Source organism: Oculina patagonica, chromosome 4, assembly GCF_052425735.1.
Source record: "Oculina patagonica isolate OP01 chromosome 4, crgOcupat, whole genome shotgun sequence".
In the NCBI taxonomy this organism is placed as follows: Eukaryota; Metazoa; Cnidaria; class Anthozoa; order Scleractinia; family Oculinidae; genus Oculina; species Oculina patagonica.
The window spans coordinates 30,171,301-30,191,685 of NC_135761.1; the positions used below are offsets into that span (position 1 = coordinate 30,171,301).

Genomic DNA, 20,385 nt, shown 5'->3' on the forward strand with positions numbered 1-20,385 from the left:
CTTTCCTAATAAATTAAGACGAAAATCTTTGACTTTAGTGGCCATCTGGCGACTACCGAATATTATAAGCTTTGTCTTGTCCGGATTAAGGAGTAATTGATTATCAAAACACCAATTTCGAATTTTGAGTAGGTCTTTGTTCATCTTGTCCATTGCATTTGATTGGTCCTGAAGACGGAATGACATCAGAAGTTTAGTGTCGTCCACATAGCACTGGGGTGCACAGTGATCTGGCACCAAAGGAAGGTCATTAACATAAATGTTAAATAATAGAGGGCCAAGGATGCTTCCTTGTGGTACCCCGCTGGCCACTGGCAGACGGTCTGATAAAGTTGTGTTAATGCGAACGCCTTGATATCGAGAAGATAAATAACTATAAAACCAGTGTATCACAGGTGGAGAGGCGCCAACATCCTGTAGTTTTTCCAGGAGGATTTGGTGGTTTATGCTATCGAATGCTTTACTCATGTCAAGTAGGACAACGGCGGTTAATTTTTTTTTTGTCGATTGCGGACAAAATAGTATCAGTTGTGTGGATCAAAGATGTTTCAGTAGAATGCCACTGTTTGTTTCCGCTCTGTTTACAAGACAGATGATCTCTTGATAGTAAATAAGAGGAAAACTGATTGTGCGCGACCCTTTCACAGACTTTAGACAACACGGGCAATAGTGATATAGGTCTATTATTATTCGGGACTTCGTCGTCGCCTTCTTTAGGAATGGGTGTAACCACAGCAGTTTTCCACATATTTGGGAAAGTAGCATTCTCAAAGGTGGCTTTAATAATAGAAGTTTTTGAAGGTAATATGGCAGGGAGGCAATCTTTGATGACCCGAATAGGGACTTTATCTATGCCAGGTGCTTTGTTTGAAGCCATAGACTTCACAATTGACTCTACTTGGTTGTGTGGTACTGCGCTAAAGGTGAACTGGTCTGGCAAGGAATAGTTTTTTGGAACAAAGGAGCGTTTGTCCAAGTTGTAATTAGCTTCTCTTGCCAACACTTCGATCTTCTTAATAGTATTGTCACCGACACTTGCGAAGAAGCTGTTAAACTCATAAGCGACGGTCTTGTCATCTTTGCTGTAATTCCTTTGGGATGCTGACTTCTTTGGAATGCATGTTCGGATCGCTTTCCAAATGCTGTTGGTGTTGTTTTTATTATTTATGATCAGCTCTGTGGCAAATTCTCTCTCAGCCATTCTGATTTCACGTTTTACTTCGCGGTGGAAATGTTTATATGCCGACCAATGGAGGGGGTCTTTTGACTTCCTAGCTTTTGCCTTCCAATAGTCCCTGGTTTTCATGAGTTCTCGAATCTCGTCCGTTACACATGCATTTGCTCGCCCGCGGATTTTAATTGTTTTGACGGGAGCGTGTTCGTCTAGAATGTCATTAAACAATGAATTAAATACGTATAGTTTATCTTCAGGGTCATCAAAGTCAATTTTTGTCCCTTTTCACTCACCCAGACGATATGACACCAATCCATTTAATTTAGTAAATTATTATTTGTACAGTATTTTAACTAAATATTAAATAATAAATAATAAATATTTGCTGCACCTATTAGGGTGAAACTTGTTCATTTTATATATAATGCTCTTTCCTTGTCCCCAGAGGCAACAATGTTATTCTTCAGAACCAAGAATCATTTAGTTATGGACTCTGGGGACAAGATTGCAAAAAAGCTACAAGAACACTAATTCATTATGTCCACGCCTAATAATTAACAACAAATTATGTTCCAGGTGATGGGCTATGTCAACTCACAGCCTCTTAATGTTGAAGCCACTGAGAACAGAGTTTCCATTTATTCACTTGTCACTGGGTCATTGGCAGTACAGTTGAACCTCTTTAACGGAGCATTTTGTCAATTGTGATGATCCCTGTTCCCTAAAATATCCAAAACATACCTTTTGTTCATGAGTTCCCAATTATTTTATGGCCATGTTCTCTTGTTATCTGAAACCCCTGGGAGGTCTTGAAGAACTTGTGGACTCCCCCCCCCCCAGGAAGTGCTCGTTAAAGAGGTTCAAATGTACTGACGACCACCCAGTGGCAGTAGCCTTACCATTTTCACCCTTTCATGATTAATTTTCCGAGTTCAGTGGCTCATAGCCACTTTGAATAGTTATTCTAGTGTACTCGTGGTATAAGACCATATTTTATGTACAGTTTTCCTTCCTCGTGTATTAAATGATAATTTCTACAAGGTATTTCCTGATAAACGAATAAATTTGAGCAAACGAAGCAGTATTGTCGCCAACTTTTATGCCAAGTAACAAAAAGCCGTGTCACTTTTTATTAACATGTTGAATAGAGGCCCATATTCAACCTTTTTTACATAAAAAAGGAAGTTTCCAGATCCGCCAAAACATCGGTTCATACATACATGTTTATCCAAATTCCAAAAAAATACATGAATTCAAATATAGAGTTAAGAGGTCAACCTTTTTGAATAAAACTGAACTTCCGTTTTAAATACAAAATTACATTAAATATTATTAAAAGGTTAACAAAATCTATTTAACAGTACAATTTTTAAAAACGGACTGGCCGGAAATTTAAAAAGTTGGTAGCTTCCCGCTTTCCGCTTCGACAACGTTCAAAGCAACTAAAGTTATTTGGTTATGTGATCAATAGTATCCTGTAGATTATGTGGGGCCTGAACTCCGCTTGAGTACGAGCAGTCTTGTAAACATACAAGGACAAAAAACACTTACAGATATGGGCTGGAGAACAGTTTACACTATGCGACGCAGATAGAATCTATACGCAAAAATCATCCTTTCCGGATCTCTTCTCGCCAAACCGTTACTAAAATCGTACAGACTAATTTGTGGCATGCCCCCACCCCCCGTTTTAGTCTGCGGTCTGCGTGCAGAAGGGCGTCTCCTCTTTCCTTTGCCCGCCTGTAAATGATATATAACACTTAAATCGAAACTAATGACTTTATTTAACGAGGGTAAAAAAATGCATTTCTGGTGACCCAGTAGTTAATATGATGGCCATCTTGAAGAAGACAAACTGCACCAAGACTTCAGAATGGAAAGAAAAACATGAAAGCAGCTTATCAGTTCAACTACACCCCTCAACTTTCACCAGCAAAATCTTTCGCCAGTGATATTAACTTTCTAGACTAAATATTCAAGAGATCGAAGAAATCGACATCGAATTGTCATATGAACCCTGTCCAGCCATGTACGAACCTCTTTTCACGGGTAAAAAATAGGTCTGCAACGCGTACATGTGTGCGATACTTTCACTTGCAATGTTACTTACAAGTACCGACTGTATACGTAAACTACCTTATTATAGGAATATAACGAAGCATTTTAACAACGCGAACAAAATGTACGCGTTATAAAATTAACGCGAATTGTCGAAAATTTATGTTAACATGCATTTAATTAACGCGAATTCTCGTGTGGTGTGTGCTTACATGCAGTTTATTAACGCGAATTTGATGCGTGGTAATTTTTATTGCAACCTGCGCTATTCAAAAGACAAAACAACAACGTCCAAAGACAGAACTTGAGGTTTAATTTTGATAAACCATATACACAACAAAGATGTTTAAACAGGCCAAATAGTGATTAATATTCAATGCATGGGTCCAAGGATGGAATACATCCCGTCCTGGCTCTTTCCACTGCCTCTATTATTCCTGCGGCTTTGACGGAGAAGTAGATGACGTGTAAACATGACTTTGTAGAAAATAAATGTCTCTCAAAATAACAATGCTGTAAAATAGTGTGATTTAAATTGACAATGACGTAAATTAAGGTACATAAACAGCCTTTCACAGTATGTTATCTTTTCCACGTCGTGCTCTGCTCCAATCAAGGCATTCGTGACCCTTGACAGGATCTGTCTCACTTGAAGTAACTATTTATCTTTCCATATCTATCGGATAAAATAACACTGATGTTAGCGCACACAGATTGGTTAACCATTGTGTTAGTATAAAAACGTGCCAATAACATAAAATGGTAGCGAAGTACAAAAAAAAAAATAAAACTAAAACAAAAACAACAACTACGAAGATTTCCGAAGGCTCAACGAAAACGTTTCCAAAATGACCACGCGCTGGAATGGAAGGAATGGAACAAGCTCTGAGTTTTGTGACGTCATAATTGGTGTTTTTTACGGCTTTTAGACGACCGACCGTCTTAAAGTGAGACTTTGAGACAATGTAAGTATTCTACCAGAGCTTTTTTTCATAGTTTTTCACTGAAAATGTCAGGCTGGGGTTGGATCAGTGTCGGATCTGGCCGACTCCTCAGGATTGTCAGCGTCTGAAAATTTTATAAAATAGTAGTAACATCGCTCTACATTGAAATCTAGTTTAAAAGAGTAAAGTTTGAGCTAATGGCGGTATGATATTTTCAAACACTGGATGGAGATAAAAAAGCTGCTGTTATACCCTGCAGCTGATAAACGGTTTTCTTGGATTTGCCCGTGATTATATTTCAACACAAAAACGTTTGTAACCAATTTTCTTTTCAAACTTTTAGAACGCGAGTCATTTAAGTCTCTGTTCTCAATGCTCATTATTTCCAATAGGCGACACTCAAAAAGAGGGAGGGGGGGGGGGGAGGTGTTCTTTCGCTCCTTAAACTTACATAATTCTAGTAGGAGAGAGGCACTGTCAGAGTTTAATGTCCTGCCCAAGAACATGCACAACACACTTGGGTCTTGCCAGTGCCAGACTGCGTGTTGCGGAGTTTAGCACAATAATCATTAAATTAACATTGTAGAAAATACCCGGGAGAATCGAAAACTTTGAATTAAACCCCTAAAGAAGACTTATCTGGGCATAGCTCAAGCTTTTTTGACCCCTAAAAGATACTATTTTTCATGCCTGATCGGTCTAGACACAGTATGACATTGTTTTTATTTCCTTATGTGTAATCCTAAACGAGACCTTGATGACTAAAAATATTGGCGTTCTGTCTTGAACACCCAAAGTTAAACATTTTAAGACCTTGATTAAACCCTTAAACCTTGATTAAAACCCTTAAAACCCCCGTCCCTTTCATATGGAAGTCCCCTTCCCCGGAGATTATAATTACCATCAATAAAACAAAACTGCTCTGCCAAGTCTTGGCGCTGTACAAGTTTATGTTGTAAAGCATCACGCAAGGCCTGGTATGTCGCTGCAGAACCTTTCTCTTGTTTCCAGTACTTTAACATGTAATATCCCTTTTCAGACAATTGGTCATGAGCTTCATGTATTTCTTGAAGCTTTGGTTCACTGATGCCTAGCCGACGCCCAAGTTTTTTCCAGTTTTTTGCAATTTTTTCACCCAATTCTTCCAGTTCATCGTCCATGGGTGTGTCTTGTTTAACTACAAAGAGAAATGATATTGTAGTTAAGGTGGCTTGCGATACTTTGTTCAGAATCTTTGGAGACATACGCAACCGCCAAAAAGTTTCGCAGATTGCACTCGAAGATTGCAAAACTGTGAGAATGTTTTTCTCAGACTCGTGTGATTTCTTACTCTTATTACTTATCATTTGTATTTGGCTATAACTGCAATACCTGTTTGTGCAGGAGTCGTCAACTCTTTCTGAAGATCAAATTAAAATAAAAGCAATTACTAAAATAGTATTTGAAATTAGGAGAACAGAATAACGTCAACAAATATCAACAAAAGGTAACAATAAGCGTGGATGTTGCTGTTTTATATGTATTGTTTTTTTTTAATGAAGTATTGTTTTGAAGTTTTTCTTTGCCAGTTTTATGGTGCAAGTCGATGCCTGTGAGACGTTATTGGTAACTTTACTTCAGCAGCACAACGCAACGCAACATGTTCGAATGATAAAACAAGTACAGTAATAACCCGCATAAAAGAACACATGTTTTTTGGGGCTCAGGCTGATTTTGTTCTTAAAGATATCGGGTAAAATGTAAAATCAGCCTGAAAATAGTCTTAAGGTGTTCTTAAAATTGTTTCTAAAAATTTGTTACTACATAGACCTGCTCTCCACTGACAAATCATGATATTTTGTTTAATCTGGTTCAGCGCATTACAATTAAAAGAATATTTGACCAATACTAATTTATACCTGTTCGAATGGAAACGCTACCTTTCTCTGCTTTGATTGTGTTGTTTCTGTAGAACAGTTGAGAAAAATGGCAATTAAGTATTGCAACTTAAACCTGACATGTCTTCAGGAGACGGGGACGAGAAGAGGAGGGGAGAAGGAGAGGGTACAGAAAAAACGAAAGGTGGTAAAAAGAGTGCTGGCGCCTTTGGTAGAAAAACAGAGTATTGAAGTAAACCACTTCTTTGACTCTTGCAAAGTCAAAATCTGCCCTGCGTTTAAATCACAAATCTTGAGTTGTCTTTGTTCTTTCACGTTACCGTCCCAAAAATTTAAAACTAGGTTTTAAACGTGACTTCTCAACCAGTAGCAGTATAAGATAAGAGTAGTCTGATTGTTTACGAAGATGCAATAAAGAAAACAGCTGCGTAAAATTGGAAATATATTCTCCCATTCGGGGCGCAATCGTGGTCTATCGGCGATAATAGTTTACCACTAAATATTCTCCGATTCTGATTAATTGAAATCGAGCACGTGACGCGATAGTGTTCGTCCGCCGAACCGGCACTATCAGCCCTTATAGTTCATGCACCACTAAATTTTCTCCGATTCTGATTGGTTTAAGGTGGCTCCATAGGGTTTTGAGATATTACGGCGCGCGCACAAGTGATACCCATCAAGAGATCATTTTCGCGTTATTTTTTAAACTAGTTAAATAAAAGCTGCCGAAATATTAAAAACAAGGACTAAAATATGTTGTGCATTATTCTTTTTTAAAATAACGGCCATTGTTTTTGAGCTACATCTACTCAAAAAGTCCTATTTTTTGGTGTTTTTATGGCTTTGATCTTAAATTTATTTAATTTTCTTCGGTGAAAATTTTTGAAATTCTCCCAACGGATTGAATCTGATGGGAAATAACTTTTAAAAACAAAAAAAGTAGGGGTTGTCCAGGTCGTTTTGCGTTTTTGGTTATTTTGTGTTTTTTTGACTTAGCAAAAAAACTGGCTTACAAATTTTTTTAAAAAAACGGCAAAAAGGGCAGTTAAATAGGTATCACATTTATGCCAAATTTTAAGGAATTTCACCGAAGGAAACTCTAGTAAATACAAGGGGAAAATTTCTATTTTCGCCGGAATAACAATTACGTCATCAGAATAGAAATTGTCCAAGATCGCTATTTGAGCATGCGCGAACTTTCGTTCCCCGTTGTTGTCGGTTTTTGTGCGAATATCTGTTAACCCCAAGGTTAGTTAGAGACATACCTTGATCCTTTATGTAGCAGAATCTCTGAAATTCTGCTCGAAGTATCTCACAATCGCGGAGACTATTCTTTATTTTCTCTTTTGCTTTCGATCGTACGAACTTCACAAAAGCGGCCAGAAGCACCGCGGACGTTGTAAACACCTTTTTAGGGTGTTGTAAACTCTTTTATCTACTCAACACAGGTAAGTATGAGTGTTGTTTCATTGGCAGGAAGCAAATCTCGCCGAAAATTTCACGCTCGCGTGAAGCCGCCATGTTTGTTTTGATTTGCCGGCATTTCAAGCTCGCCCTTTCGTACCCATTCTTCGCGCGGTCAAAAAACCCTATGGAGCCACCTTAAATTGATTACGTGACGCGATAGTGTTCGTCCAACGGAGGGCACTATCAGCCCTTATAGTTCACCACTAAATTTTCTCCGATTCCGATTGGTTTAAATTGAACACGTGATACGATAGTGCCCGTCCGCCGGAGGGCACTATCAGCCCTTATAGTTATGCTAACAGCCCTTATAGTTCACCACTAAATTTTCTCCGATTCTGATTGGTTTGAATCGAACACGTGACGCGATAGTGCCCGTCCGCCGGAGGGCACTATCAGGCCATAGTGCCCTCCCGTGAAAAATGCCCGGATCGATAGTGCCCGCCCGTGACTGTTTTTTGTAAACAAGCTGCCTGCAGACAAAAAACCCCAACCAAATTCACTGCATTTAGTGGGTTTCTCGCCTGGTTTTGTTTCGTTTGTTAAATTTCGGCTTTCAATTGAGTTTTTTATCCTCAAAAGTAAAAATAACTCACGATGCTTGTTTTTGTATGTGCGCGCGGAAAAAAAATTTAGTGGTGAACAATAAAGACAATAGAGTGTTTCTGTCTCGGAACTATCGGTCTGATAGTTGCCCCTTGGAAATTTGATGTCCTTAAAACTAGCATATTTTCCCTCGAAGCTTCGCTTCTCGGGCTAATATTTGTTTTAAGAACATCAAATTTCCGCTGGGCAACTATCAGCCGATAGTTCCTCGACAGAAACACTCTATTGTTAAAATAGTGCCCTCCCATGAAAAATGCCCGGATCGATAGTGCCCGCCCGTGACTGTTTTTTGTAACAAGCTGCCTGCAGACAAAAAAACAACCAAATTCACTGCATTTAGTGTGTTTCTCGTTTGGTTTTGTTTCGTTTGTTTAATTTCTGGTTTCAATTGAGTTTTTTATCATCAAAAGTAAAAATAATTCACGATGCTTGTTTTTGTATGTGCGCGCGGAAGAAAATTTAGCACTATTTTAACAATAGAGTGTTTCTGTCTCGAAAGTATCGGTCTGATAGTTGCCCCGCGGGGCAACTATCAGCCGATAGTTCATTGACAGAAACACTATATTGTTAAAATAGTGCCCGCCGAAGAAAAATGCACAGATCGATAGTGCCCGCCCGTAATTTTTTTCGTAAACAAGCGTGTCTGCAGACAAAAAAACAAACCTCAGAAGTGTGAAACAAAAGTTTCTTTCTTTTTTTTTTACGACAATCTTTTTTACAATTTTATACGACGTCTTTTTTTTCTTTCTCCTTTTTTATGAATCTATTAGATATGCAAATCAAGTAGTATACAGTATATTATTAAAAGGCAACAAAATTCGTCAGTTTGGCGAGCTTTTTTACGATAAATTATTTACTTATCATGACTATCGATTATCATACAATACGCTTGGAACATTCAGAGACTGCTAAAATTGGACTTTATTCATACAATTGTCCTGAAATCAACCTTTTAATACCCAACACAGTCGCAGTCCACAGTTCGTGCCTGGAAAATCTAATAAATTCCATCAAAACACGGAATATCAGTTCAGTGCTTCGAAGATTTTCATATTTTCTCTAAGATAATTTCTTCTATTTGTCATGTGAAATTCTTAAGAGCTATAAATCGAGCCATTCTCAGAAGCTTTTATACATACAAGCCATTAAACTTTAAACCTACGGTATCGGCCAGCGGGCTAACAACAACACAAAGAAATCTATATGCTAATTTTCAGCCCAAATGATCAGTACGCCGAAGTTGTCAAGCGGTTAGGGGTTTGGTCTTCAAAACCATAGTTGATGTTAGGAGTCGCCGGTTCAAACCTCAGAAGTGTGAAACAAAAAGTTTCAAAAAAAAAAAACAAAGAAATTAATTTATAATTTAATGCATAAATTATTATTCATAAATTAAAGTTAACAGCCCATAATTTAATGCATAAATTATTATTCATAAATTAAAGTTAACAGCCCATCGACCGACCGACCGACCGACTGACCGAGTGAAAATTTGCATATCACTTTCCATAACCATACTCGTTTCATTACATTCACGAGTAAAAATGAGCAACGACGTAATATCCAATGCGCAGTTGATTATTACAAGTCTTACAACAATCTCGAGGGAACTGTAGTACATTGTACCACATTGTAGAAAAGATTCTCCTTTAATTATACGTTTCAGACAAAAATATAGGCTTTCGATTTCTACACAGTTTAAAAGACCGGACCTTTAACATGCGATTTGATCATATTTTCTTAAATGTAATGATGTTTTTTTTTCTTGATTTGTTTTGGGTTCGAAGGTTAATGGCGCATTATATATTTAATAACATTTACTCTGTTTGAGAATGCAATAAATATATTGAACATACAATCAGCATGAAGGTGCCTCATTTGCTTAAAGAGAATTTTATTCCTCCACACCAAAGAGACATTACCTTCAACAAGATCTCGTACTAAAACAATTTTGAAACCGTCTTCTTTTTCTTGATACATACCTGTCAAGCTTATATAGGGGCGTTGACCCCGCGAGCTTGCCCTCTTCCTCTTTGTTGGTTTACCTCTTTCTATAATTAATTTACAAATAAAAATTTGGTTATCCAAAGAATGAAGCGTTTTAACTTTGAAACACAATAAAAACAATGATTAAGGCCACATTTCCCCCAATATCTTGCAAAGAAAGTTGTGAGAACTTAAACGTCTAACCAGAACCGCAGTTATAAACTTTTTACTAGGGCTCGTGTTATTTCCCTTACTTCCTATAGCTACAGTATTTGTATTTGGCAATGACTGAAGTACCTGTTTGAATAGGAGTCGTCTCCGACTGCATTGTTATAGAATGTTCTTCCTGAAGATCAAATAGGAATAATAAGCATTAAAAACCACTGCAGAGCCCGAGTTAATGTGATGTAGAGTAAATGATTTATATAATGGAGCGCCAGTGATGTTTTTATAACAACAAATGATAAACTCAGCCAAGGAAAGGGTTTCACGAGTATTGTTTCTCATAGGCAAATGAATTGTTGTTTACAAGTTTCTTTTGACAACTTTTGAGTAAAGGTGCACCGAATGTAAGAATATTTGCTTCGTATTTAAGAACGAGTATCTTTGTTCTTCTGTAAAAGATTTAAACAGGAGGAGGCATTCATCTATTAACCTTTTATTATACCTTAGAGATAATCCACCAATAAAATACCTGCATTGTGGTCACGTGCCGATCCATTATTTTACAATATTGGACAGCCTCCTATTGGTAAGCAAAAACTTGGACAGAAATAATACAGACATTTAGTAACAAGGCGGCACTTGCTGAATGAAATTTTCGTTCATTTGAAAGAATTCACTGCAAGTCCGGGATATTCAAAGCATTAGGAATTTTGACAATTGTCTACAAAGGCTTTTGGACCAAAAATATTTTGAAAAGGTGGCGTTTAAGGCATTATGAAATTGTAAGTACAGTGGTTACGTAGATCGCGTGTCCATTAAAAACTGTGACAGAACGATTGACAGAATATCGTTCAGTTCTCTTCAGACCGGAGTTGCTTATTTCAAGACGATTAGCACAATTGCTCAGAAGTCACCAACGATTTAACAAAGTTAACAGATAAATATATATTTGCAGTGCTTGCCCGTATTGAGCCAATATTGATTGATTGGTGGATTATTTCTTCGGTATAATAAAATACTTACAGAATTCATCCTTGCCCAATATAGAAATAATGTGTCGGTAAATACAAGAATACCACATACAAGCACACAACATCACAAAACTTTCTAAACATAAAGATATGAAACCAAAAACAAGTCCTTAACGGACATTGAAATTTTACAGTATATTGGTTTGTGTGCGAGGAATGCGGTGGGAAGGTGTGGTGGCGTTTATACCTCAAGCTTATTACACGACTAAGGTGGTCCGAGGCTGGTCCGAGGGCCAATAACTAAATCAGCCAATCAGATTGCTTTATTCCCGGTCCCGCGAGGGCCGATATTTTCCAAGTATTGGACCTGGTTTTGTCCCGGATGATCCCGCGCTAATTTTCGCGCGATTTAACGAACAATTTTTGCAAGATTTTTTCGCAAGATTTTTTCGGAGTTTATATTGCTTTGAAAATGAAATGACCTTAAACACAGAAATAATTATAACTCATTTTAATAGCGCGCGTAAAAGTTTTGCCGCACATTGTTTTTTATGACATCTACCGGGTAGCAATTCTCATTACACAAAGTTTCCAGTCGTGTAATAAATCTCTTATTAACCAAGCTTGCTCGGGACCGTACTGGGCGAATATTGCCCCTCGGTCTTTTTTGTACGGACCTCGCTGCGCTCGATCCGTACTGTCAAGACCTCGGGCCAATATTCGCCCAGTACGGCCCTCGCGCATGGTTAATAAGATATATTTATTTAAGTACTAACGACATGCTTATGTATTGTATGTTTCCTTGTATGTATGTGTGCGTACTTATCTATGTATGCTTGTCAAGCTAAAAAGAAGTAGTTTGTTTTAAAAAAAAGTGCAGAGGAACCTGAGATATCGAGTATCATACAAAATAAATGACTTACTTGAGGTGGGACAATTGACAATTTGCACAGCTTTTTCTTTCTTGGTGGTTTCTCATCGAGATGTTTGAAGAACTCTATTTGTGGAACATTTCCACAAGGATCTCGAACAACTACATCATTTTCAAACTTCTTATCAGCGCGAAACCTAATAGTAAGAGGATAGAATAGCTTAGTGGGAAGGCCGGGTGACAATTGATACATAAATTTCATAAATGGTGTGCAAAAGCGATGAAATAAAAAGTAAAAACTATAATGTACATGTCAAACCACAAAAGCTTTCATCGCGGCTACTTAAGTCAGTAGGAGGTAGTTCAAGAATAAATTTCTTATAGAAATAAATGTATTTTGATTAATAGCAAAGCTCCATGTCCGACCGACTGTACGCCCGTTTGTATTTGCCATCTGAAAGACGGAAACAGCGGATGAATGAGTATGGGCGCCGACGAAAAGAAATAACAGCATGTTTAGTGTGGAATGCTCGATTTTTAAGCGATTCACTCAAAGAAAACTTTAAATTTCCACCTTATTTGAATGACACAAGGTGTTTATAAATTTTGTGGCAATTTGCCCGAAATTTGCATATTTAATAAAATTCGGTTGCAATTACTTAACCATGAAATGTCACACTAGGTGTTTTCTTATCATTTTGATTGCCAGTCGCTTTTTCAATTCTCCCATAATACCAAACGAAAGGCAAAACATTTTGGTGTATTGAATAGGTTAAAAATGCTACTGGCAAAAGAGAAACTAGGAAACAGTCGTTGAGTGGGTCTTTATTTTTACGCAAATAAGGGATAACGAAATTCTCACATGCCTGACGTGCCTGGCTTGCAACCAGACATTTCTTAGCTTGTCCGAAGATTTAAACACGCTCTAAAAGATTTCCCACAACATCAATCAAAACATGCTGCTACCCTACCCACAACAGTTTTTTTACTATCCAGAATTAGGGTGGTCACGTGACCAGCGCGGTTATAAGCTCTAAGATCTTCTTGTATCAAGAAGTAAAACGACTTTTGTTCTAAACGGGGAGTTAATTCACACAATCCACCTCTGAACACAGTGGTGGATTTCTTAGTCAGTTTGCAAGAAAAAGGATTATTAAACACTTCTATAACCACTGCAAAATGTGGACTAACTGCGGTCATTATTTTCACTGACAAGAGCAGCTCGCCTAGGGCACGGTACCACACTATATAGTTTATGAAATGCAAACCAAGTCATTTCTTATTTGTCATCATTGCCAAGCCAGCGGAATCAAGTCTTAGATCCTTGACTTTTTAACTGACAATGTCTCCACATGTTAGAGATCCAGTTTATAAAAGAAGGGGATACTTTTTTCGGTGTTCGATCTACCAGAGCACATAAAAGAGGGTCCTGAAGGGGGGTACCAAATCCCATTTCCCAGCCTATTTTTTGTCCAAATCCCATTTCCCAGCCTATTTTTTGTCCAAATCCCATTCCCAGTAGTAACATTCCCAGCGTATGGAAAACCGGACTTAAGCATAATATATTTGTTGTTTTGATTGTCCTTAATGTAGTCCACTCCCTGAACTCTCCCTTCGGTGAACCCAGGTACAGTCGTCGTTGTGCGAGTCCATGCGCATTCTCAGAAATCTGTCAGCCCCACCCCTCTCCCCCCCCCTCCCCCAAAAAAGGGGGGAAGCTGAAGAAACCAAACCATAATCGACAGCACCTTTGGAAACGCATGCATAGATGTTAAATTCAAAAATTTAGTACTTGTGGGTTTAATACCTATTCATTACGGAGATTCATTACCGTGGAGACAGAAAGAAACCGGCTGGGTTGGTGTTCGTGGGGGGCTGCTGTCGCATCGACGACGGACCGGGATGGATGGCGCAGTTTTAGTTTTCTGGCCGGCCTCAAGAGTCCTCATGGGCCCGATGAGGATAAGTAAGTAAGTAAGTAAGTAAGTAAGTAAGTAAGTAAGTAAGTAAGTAAGTAAGTAAGTAAGTAAGTAAGTAAGTAAGTAAGTAAGTAAGTAAGTAAGTAAGTAAGTAAGTAAGTAAGTAAGTAAGTAAGTAAGTAAGTAAGTAAGTAAGTAAGTAAGTAAGTAAGTAAGTAAGTAAGTAAGTAAGTAAGTAAGTAAGTAAGTAAGTAAGTAAGTAAGTAAGTAAGTAAGTAAGTAAGTAAGTAAGTAAGTAAGTAAGTAAGTAAGTAAGTAAGTTAGTTAGTTAGTTAGTTAGTTAGTTAGTTAGTTAGTTAGTTAGTTAGTTAGTTAGTTAGTTAGTTAGTTAGTTAGTTAGTTAGTTAGTTAGTTAGTAAGTAAGTAAGTAAGTAAGTAAGTAAGTAAGTAAGTAAGTATTACGGCTTTAGACAAAGGTTATGACAATTTTCTTGTAGATGTCGCGCTAATTTGTTGCGTAGTTGAATTTTTCATTTTAGCAAACTATTTTTACCCTAGCGCACACGTTGCATGTAAGAAACGCCACACGTCTCTGTGGTTTTTCATTGGTTTATTTTAAGCATGCACATCCAAGTAATCCTAGACTGTCCCCGTCTCGCACCTGGGTCGCAGAAGGAATAGTTCAGGGAATGGACTATCCAAAATCATGTTCTGCTAGTTATATTATCACCAATACTGTTGAGAACATCACTTTTCATTTGTTCGTTTGTCTTGTAGAGGATGATAGAAATTTTCAGTAGCTTTAACTAAAGCTATCAAGTTTTTATCCCTTACTTACCACTACCCTGCAAAACTTACTATCAGTTCTTTTAAATATTCCATTTGTGCCCATGCTCAGTCATAGCAGTTCCGCTGAGTAACTTAATCACTTACACGAAAATTGATCGACGCTTGATGGACACTCGTGCAGTGTAGTGGTTTCGTTTCAGAGTTAATTTTCAGCGTTTTAACTGTCTATGCCGGACTTTAAGAATATTATAGAGTGTAAAATATGCAGGTTTATTCATGTACTGACATGCTTCCCATTCCCATTTTTTTGTTTCCGAATCCCAGTCCCAGTTACCTAAATCCCATTTTCCCAGTGAAAATAAACGCAAATCCCAGTCAAAATAGGCAAATCCCAGTTCCCATTTTACCCCTTCAGGACTCTCATAAAACAAAATAGACCAGGATACAAGGGACCTTTAGTGCTTTTACAAGCCAACCCTGTTAACCAATCTCTCTGTGAAACACGTTTAAGAATATCTACAGAGAAAAGAATCGCCGAGGGGTACTGAAACCAAGCTTTTACTTAGTCATGTAAAGCCACATCACCATGCGTCTAAAAAAACATATCAAGGTGGATTCGTTCTTTTGATGGTGTTGATGTTAACACCTTTAAACCTCACAGCAACAGCTGCATAGAAAACAAAAAATGTATTTGTCCCAGTCAAGAAACTCAGTACTTCTCTTGACATTGTAACGTCACTTTATGACAGGAATAAAAAAAGAAAAGTTGTAAGAGTGGGCGAGCCTGTATCATTTCAAGGTGAATGTTAATAGTTCTTAACTGCAATTCATACTACAGTCACAAACCTTTTTTTATTTATTTTTTTTTTATTATTATTGCAAAAAAATATCACTTACAAAACAAAATACAAAAAAGATACGTCAACTACTCATTACTTATTTTACAAATACTTAGGCTGCACTACAATACAATACTCGCGTTTCTTATAATTTGACACCGTATACTATTTACAACACTTACAATACGATACTTTAAATTTGTAGAACATATTTAATCTTATTACAGTGTAATTTATTTATTTATTTATTTTTTATCTTACATCATATCTATAGTTTGTTGTCCCAGTCTTGGTACATTATACAGGTGTATATATATATAACTATATTTTTATCATTATCAATAATAACAAAAAAAGTGCACATTACATAAGATAATAGCAGGACGTATCGATAAAAGGAAAAAAGCAAAAAAAAAAGAACAACAACAACAAAATGAAGAGCGAGGCCGCAATCCTAATGTGAAGGCTTTGGAAGAAGAGTGGAGTTGTACAAAACAAAAATTGAAATGCAATAGAGGACTATCTAATAAACAGGTAGATGGAAGTCACAGTTTATTTGAAACGGTTCCATTTGATTTGAGTTATATTTCTTAACAGCGTTCGTCTTATAAGCAAAACATTTTTCGATTTCCTGACACTTTAAGAAGGTTTGCGAAAATATATGTAAATTCGGTAGAGTTTTCTTTATTTTTGATGAGTAAATGTGATATCTGGCAATTAGAAGTGCATGATGTAGAAGTAAATCCTCAGTATTATCAACTAATCCCAGACAGGTAGGTAGGTTCAGAGAGAAATCTTGTGGCTTAACCTGATGCTGTATCAACCAGTATTGTACATTTTGCCAAAAGAGTTGAACAGAAGAGGTGGATCAAAGTTTCCGTGCTTTGTTCAACAACAACAACAACAACAACAACAACAACAACAACAACAACAATTTTATTTGCACCTATTCACAGAAGGTACAGGAGTCCGTTGAAGAAATACCTATTCATAGGCGTACGGGCACCTTCGGCCTTGGGGGGGCGGAGACCTTGTTGCCCGAAAAAAAAAATGGCATTGGTTGAAAGCCGAATAAACAGGCATACGAAAAAATGGACAACAGGACGTGCGTTAAAATAGTTGGGTAAAAACCGTGCCTGCTTGCTTAAAGGAAACGATATATAGTTCTTTAATTAAGAAGATGTCAATGCACTGAATCCTTTTTCTTCGGAGATATTTTATTTATTCACTTTAGTTCAGCAAACATAAAAGTATTTTCGGGAGGCAATTTAAACATTTTATTGAAAGTTTTGAGCTCTTTTGAGTCATAAGCATTAGCTTTATTACCATTTGTAACCGTATCGCAGCTTTGTTTCAAGGACGTCTTAAACTGGGTCCACCGCGCGTAAACGTTCAAGCTATGGAAAAGCTGATTAAAGCTGAATCATGCAGAATTTGCGAGAAAAATCGAATATGATTATAGCAATTTGCGAGAGAAAACGAAACCAGATAAATGGGAAATTTGGACTTTTGAACCTTAAAGTTCGGTATATTTTCAATACTTTTTCTGTTGATATAATTCGTATTGATTGTAATATTGAGATTTGTCGGCTAATTTTCTATTTTTTCTCTGCCTTGTTGCCCGAATTCTTAGCGTTTTGGCCGAAAAATTGTGGCACTGGGGGGGCTGCAGCCCCCCTCGCCCCCCCCGCCTCGTACGCCTATGTACCTATTTTATATAGGTAATTGTTAGTAGCAATTCTTCTGTGAAGGAATTTAAATTGGAAGGTTCGAAGTTTTGTTTCTTTAGTGCAAAAAAAGGGCAGATTATAGGATTTATCCCATTTTATTGAATTTGCGTAATTTCCGCAGTCTGTTATCCATTTTGTCTGGCTTTTAGTAGGTGTCGAAGAGATCCTTTTAACGATTAACTTGTAAGCTTCTTTGCAAATATTTGATGCTGATAGTAGCTTTTGGCCACAAGTGGGTTGGTTGGAATTCATCGTGACCTGATTTTGAAAAGGCTTTATCAATTTTGTCATAGCGGACACAACACCATAGTACGTTAAAAAGGTGGTTTTAACCTTATAGCGGGATTTAAAGTCCTCATACTTTAAGAAGTCTGACTTATGGTCTAAAATGTCTTTAGCTTGGTTCACTCCCGCACGCGACCATGTTCTGTAAAAGATGGGTTGGTTTGCAATCCTTATAAGAGAGTTGTACCAAATCGGTGTGTTTCCAATGTCTGATGATTGGGTTTCTTCGTAATTTACGCTCGACCAAATTTCAATTATCTCTTTAGTAAAAAAGTCTTGAATATTTAAACCGGCTACGTCAGCCTTGTTTAAATTACCAGTCAGAAGCAATTTGCCATCATGTTCGTTAATAAAATAGTCAAAAAAGAGTTTCCATTTTGCCTGGTTACTGTCATCAAGGTACTTCTGTACCCATTTAGCTTTTAAAGCGCAATTGAAGGATTGAATATCTAACATTTTTAAACCACCGTCTTTGTATTCGTTTAACATCACACTCCTTTTGATTTTATCCCCTCTTCCATCCCACAGAAAATTATACAAAATTTGATGAATTTCTTTTAGATATAATTGCGAGGACGGCAAAGGTGACATGATATAGACAAGCTGAGATGCAGCTAAACTTTTTATGACAGTTATTTTGCCTAGCAAAGTTAATCTTCTAACCTGCCAGCAATTTAGGATTTTAGATATTTTTTCTTTCTTTTCCTGGTAATTAAGCATGGCAGCTTCTTCTACACTAGTTGAAAACCATACTCCAAGGGATTTAACCTTGCGAAAAGTCCACTTGATGTTTTGCTTTATTGCAAGCTTATCCGTTCGGTCTTTAAAAGATCCTATCCAGAGTGCCTCTGTTTTGTCATAATTAACTTTTAGGCCTGACATTCTGGCAAATATATCCAGTAGCAGAAAGGACCTTTCTAGCGAGGGCTTTGTGCCATCCAATATGAGCGTAGTATCATCAGCATATTGGCTAACTTTACACTCCTGCTCCGAGATTTTAATACCATGGATTAATTTATCTCGCCTTATTGCCGCCCCCAGAATTTCAGCACACAAAATAAAAAGGTACGGGGACAAGGGGCAGCCTTGACGCACGCCTCTACTTAAATTAAAGAAATCGGATGTCCAACCGTTGTTTTGTATGCAGCTACTGATGTCAGTATAAAAGAGTTTAATCCAAGAAACAAGAGAATTTCCGAAGTTGTAATATTTTAGAGTTTTTTCAACAAAGGTCCATTCAAGAGTGTCAAAAGCTTTCTCAAAGTCAATAAAAAGAAGGAGTCCTGGGAGTTTCTCGATATCTGTATAGCTCAAGATACTATTTAGCAGTCTGATATTTTCGCCAATAAACCTATTTTTTTGGAAGCCTGTTTGATCGCTATTTATCACCGAAGGCAAGACTCCTTTTATCCTACTAGCGACTGATTTTGCAGCGATTTTGTAATCGCAGTTCAATAGCGAGATAGGTCTCCAGTTCTTTATATAGCACAGAGATTTATCTTTTTTTGGGATTAAAGTTATTAAACCCCTCCGTTGTGATATAGAAAGGAGGCCTTTCTCATAGGAAGCGTTAATGGAGGCGAGTAAAAGGGATTAATGTCATTCCAAAAGACTTTATAGAATTCAGCTGGGATTCCATCCGTTCCAGGTGACTTGTTTGATTCCATAGTTTTTAGACTTTCCAAACACTCTGCAGCCGTTAACAAACCTTCACAACGTTTTCTTTCTTCGTCACTTATTTTACAATCATTGTTTTGTCGAAAGAATAGGTCTTCACAAGTGGTTTCCTGTGTAGAGCTATTGTTTGAAGTGTAAAGTGTCTGATAAAAGCGCCTCGCTTCATTCAGAATTTCTTGATCTGAATTTAGGACGGTGTTATCATTGATTTTCAGATTTCTTATCGTTTTACTGTTATAATGCCTTTTTTCCAAACCGAAGAAATATTTTGTATTTTTTCTCCTTCATTGTACCAGCGTGTTCTGGACCTAATAATAGAACCTTGGGTTTTATGGCTGATCGCTTGCTCTAGGCTTTGTTTCTTAATTTCAAGTTTCGTACGAATTTCACACTTTTCATCATCGGAAATATTATCTTCCAGCTTTAGTTCTAGCTTTAAAATTTCGGTCTCCAGGGTTTTCTCAGTTTGTTTTTGTTTTGTTTTTTGTTGTTTTGCATATTTAATTGAGTTTGCTCTAATTTGCATTTTCATCACATCCCATAAAAGTATTGCGTCAACTGTGTCGTCCTCTTTGTAATCATTGGACACTTCATTTATGGTTTCTTTGATAAGGTTAATATATTCAAGATCCTTTAAAAAGTGGCTATTCATCTTCCAGAAACCTGGTCCTCTGGGGTTTGACTTGGTGGCAAGGGATAAAGTGATTAGAGAGTGATCTGTTTTGAAGCCCGGTAGAATATCCGCTTCAAGTGCATCGGCCGATAGGCTTGAACTGATTAAAAAAAGTCTAATCGGCAGTGAATTTCTGGTTTGTTTCTTCTCCACGTAAAACGCTGTGTACTTGGATGTAGATCGCGCCAAATGTCAGTCAGACCCATATCTTCTTTAAACATTTCAATTTCTTCTAGTGATTTAAAGTGAGTGGTTTGGTTTCCTCCCTTTTTGTCTTTTTGAATGTTTTGTACTAGGTTGAAGTCTCCGCCTAACACTATGTGTTCACATTTGAAGGTGGACAAGTTGTTAAAGACTTTT

At 37.4% G+C, this 20,385-nt stretch overlaps 1 protein-coding gene across 7 annotated transcripts in view; it reads right to left on the reverse strand.

Moving 5' to 3' along the window:
* Positions 1-3,308: 3,308 nt before the first annotated feature.
* LOC144652233 (uncharacterized) overlaps positions 3,309-20,385 on the reverse strand; it is a 69,394-nt gene continuing 52,317 nt past the window's right edge. For 5 of the 7 annotated variants that reach the window (XM_078512249.1, XM_078512252.1, XM_078512251.1 and 2 more), the window contains 7 exons: positions 12,166-12,310; positions 10,404-10,452; positions 10,103-10,171; positions 6,075-6,121; positions 5,548-5,575; positions 5,078-5,353; positions 3,309-3,908 (listed from right to left, as the gene is read on the reverse strand). In XM_078512249.1, coding sequence (XP_078368375.1) covers positions 3,895-3,908; positions 5,078-5,353; positions 5,548-5,575; positions 6,075-6,121; positions 10,103-10,171; positions 10,404-10,452; positions 12,166-12,310 — 628 coding nt within the window. In that variant the 3' untranslated portion in view covers positions 3,309-3,894. Of the gene's footprint in view, positions 3,909-5,077; positions 5,354-5,547; positions 5,576-6,074; positions 6,122-10,102; positions 10,172-10,403; positions 10,453-12,165; positions 12,311-15,261; positions 15,668-20,385 lie in introns of those variants that run through there. The other 2 variants (XM_078512250.1, XM_078512253.1) reach the window with 2 other exon arrangements.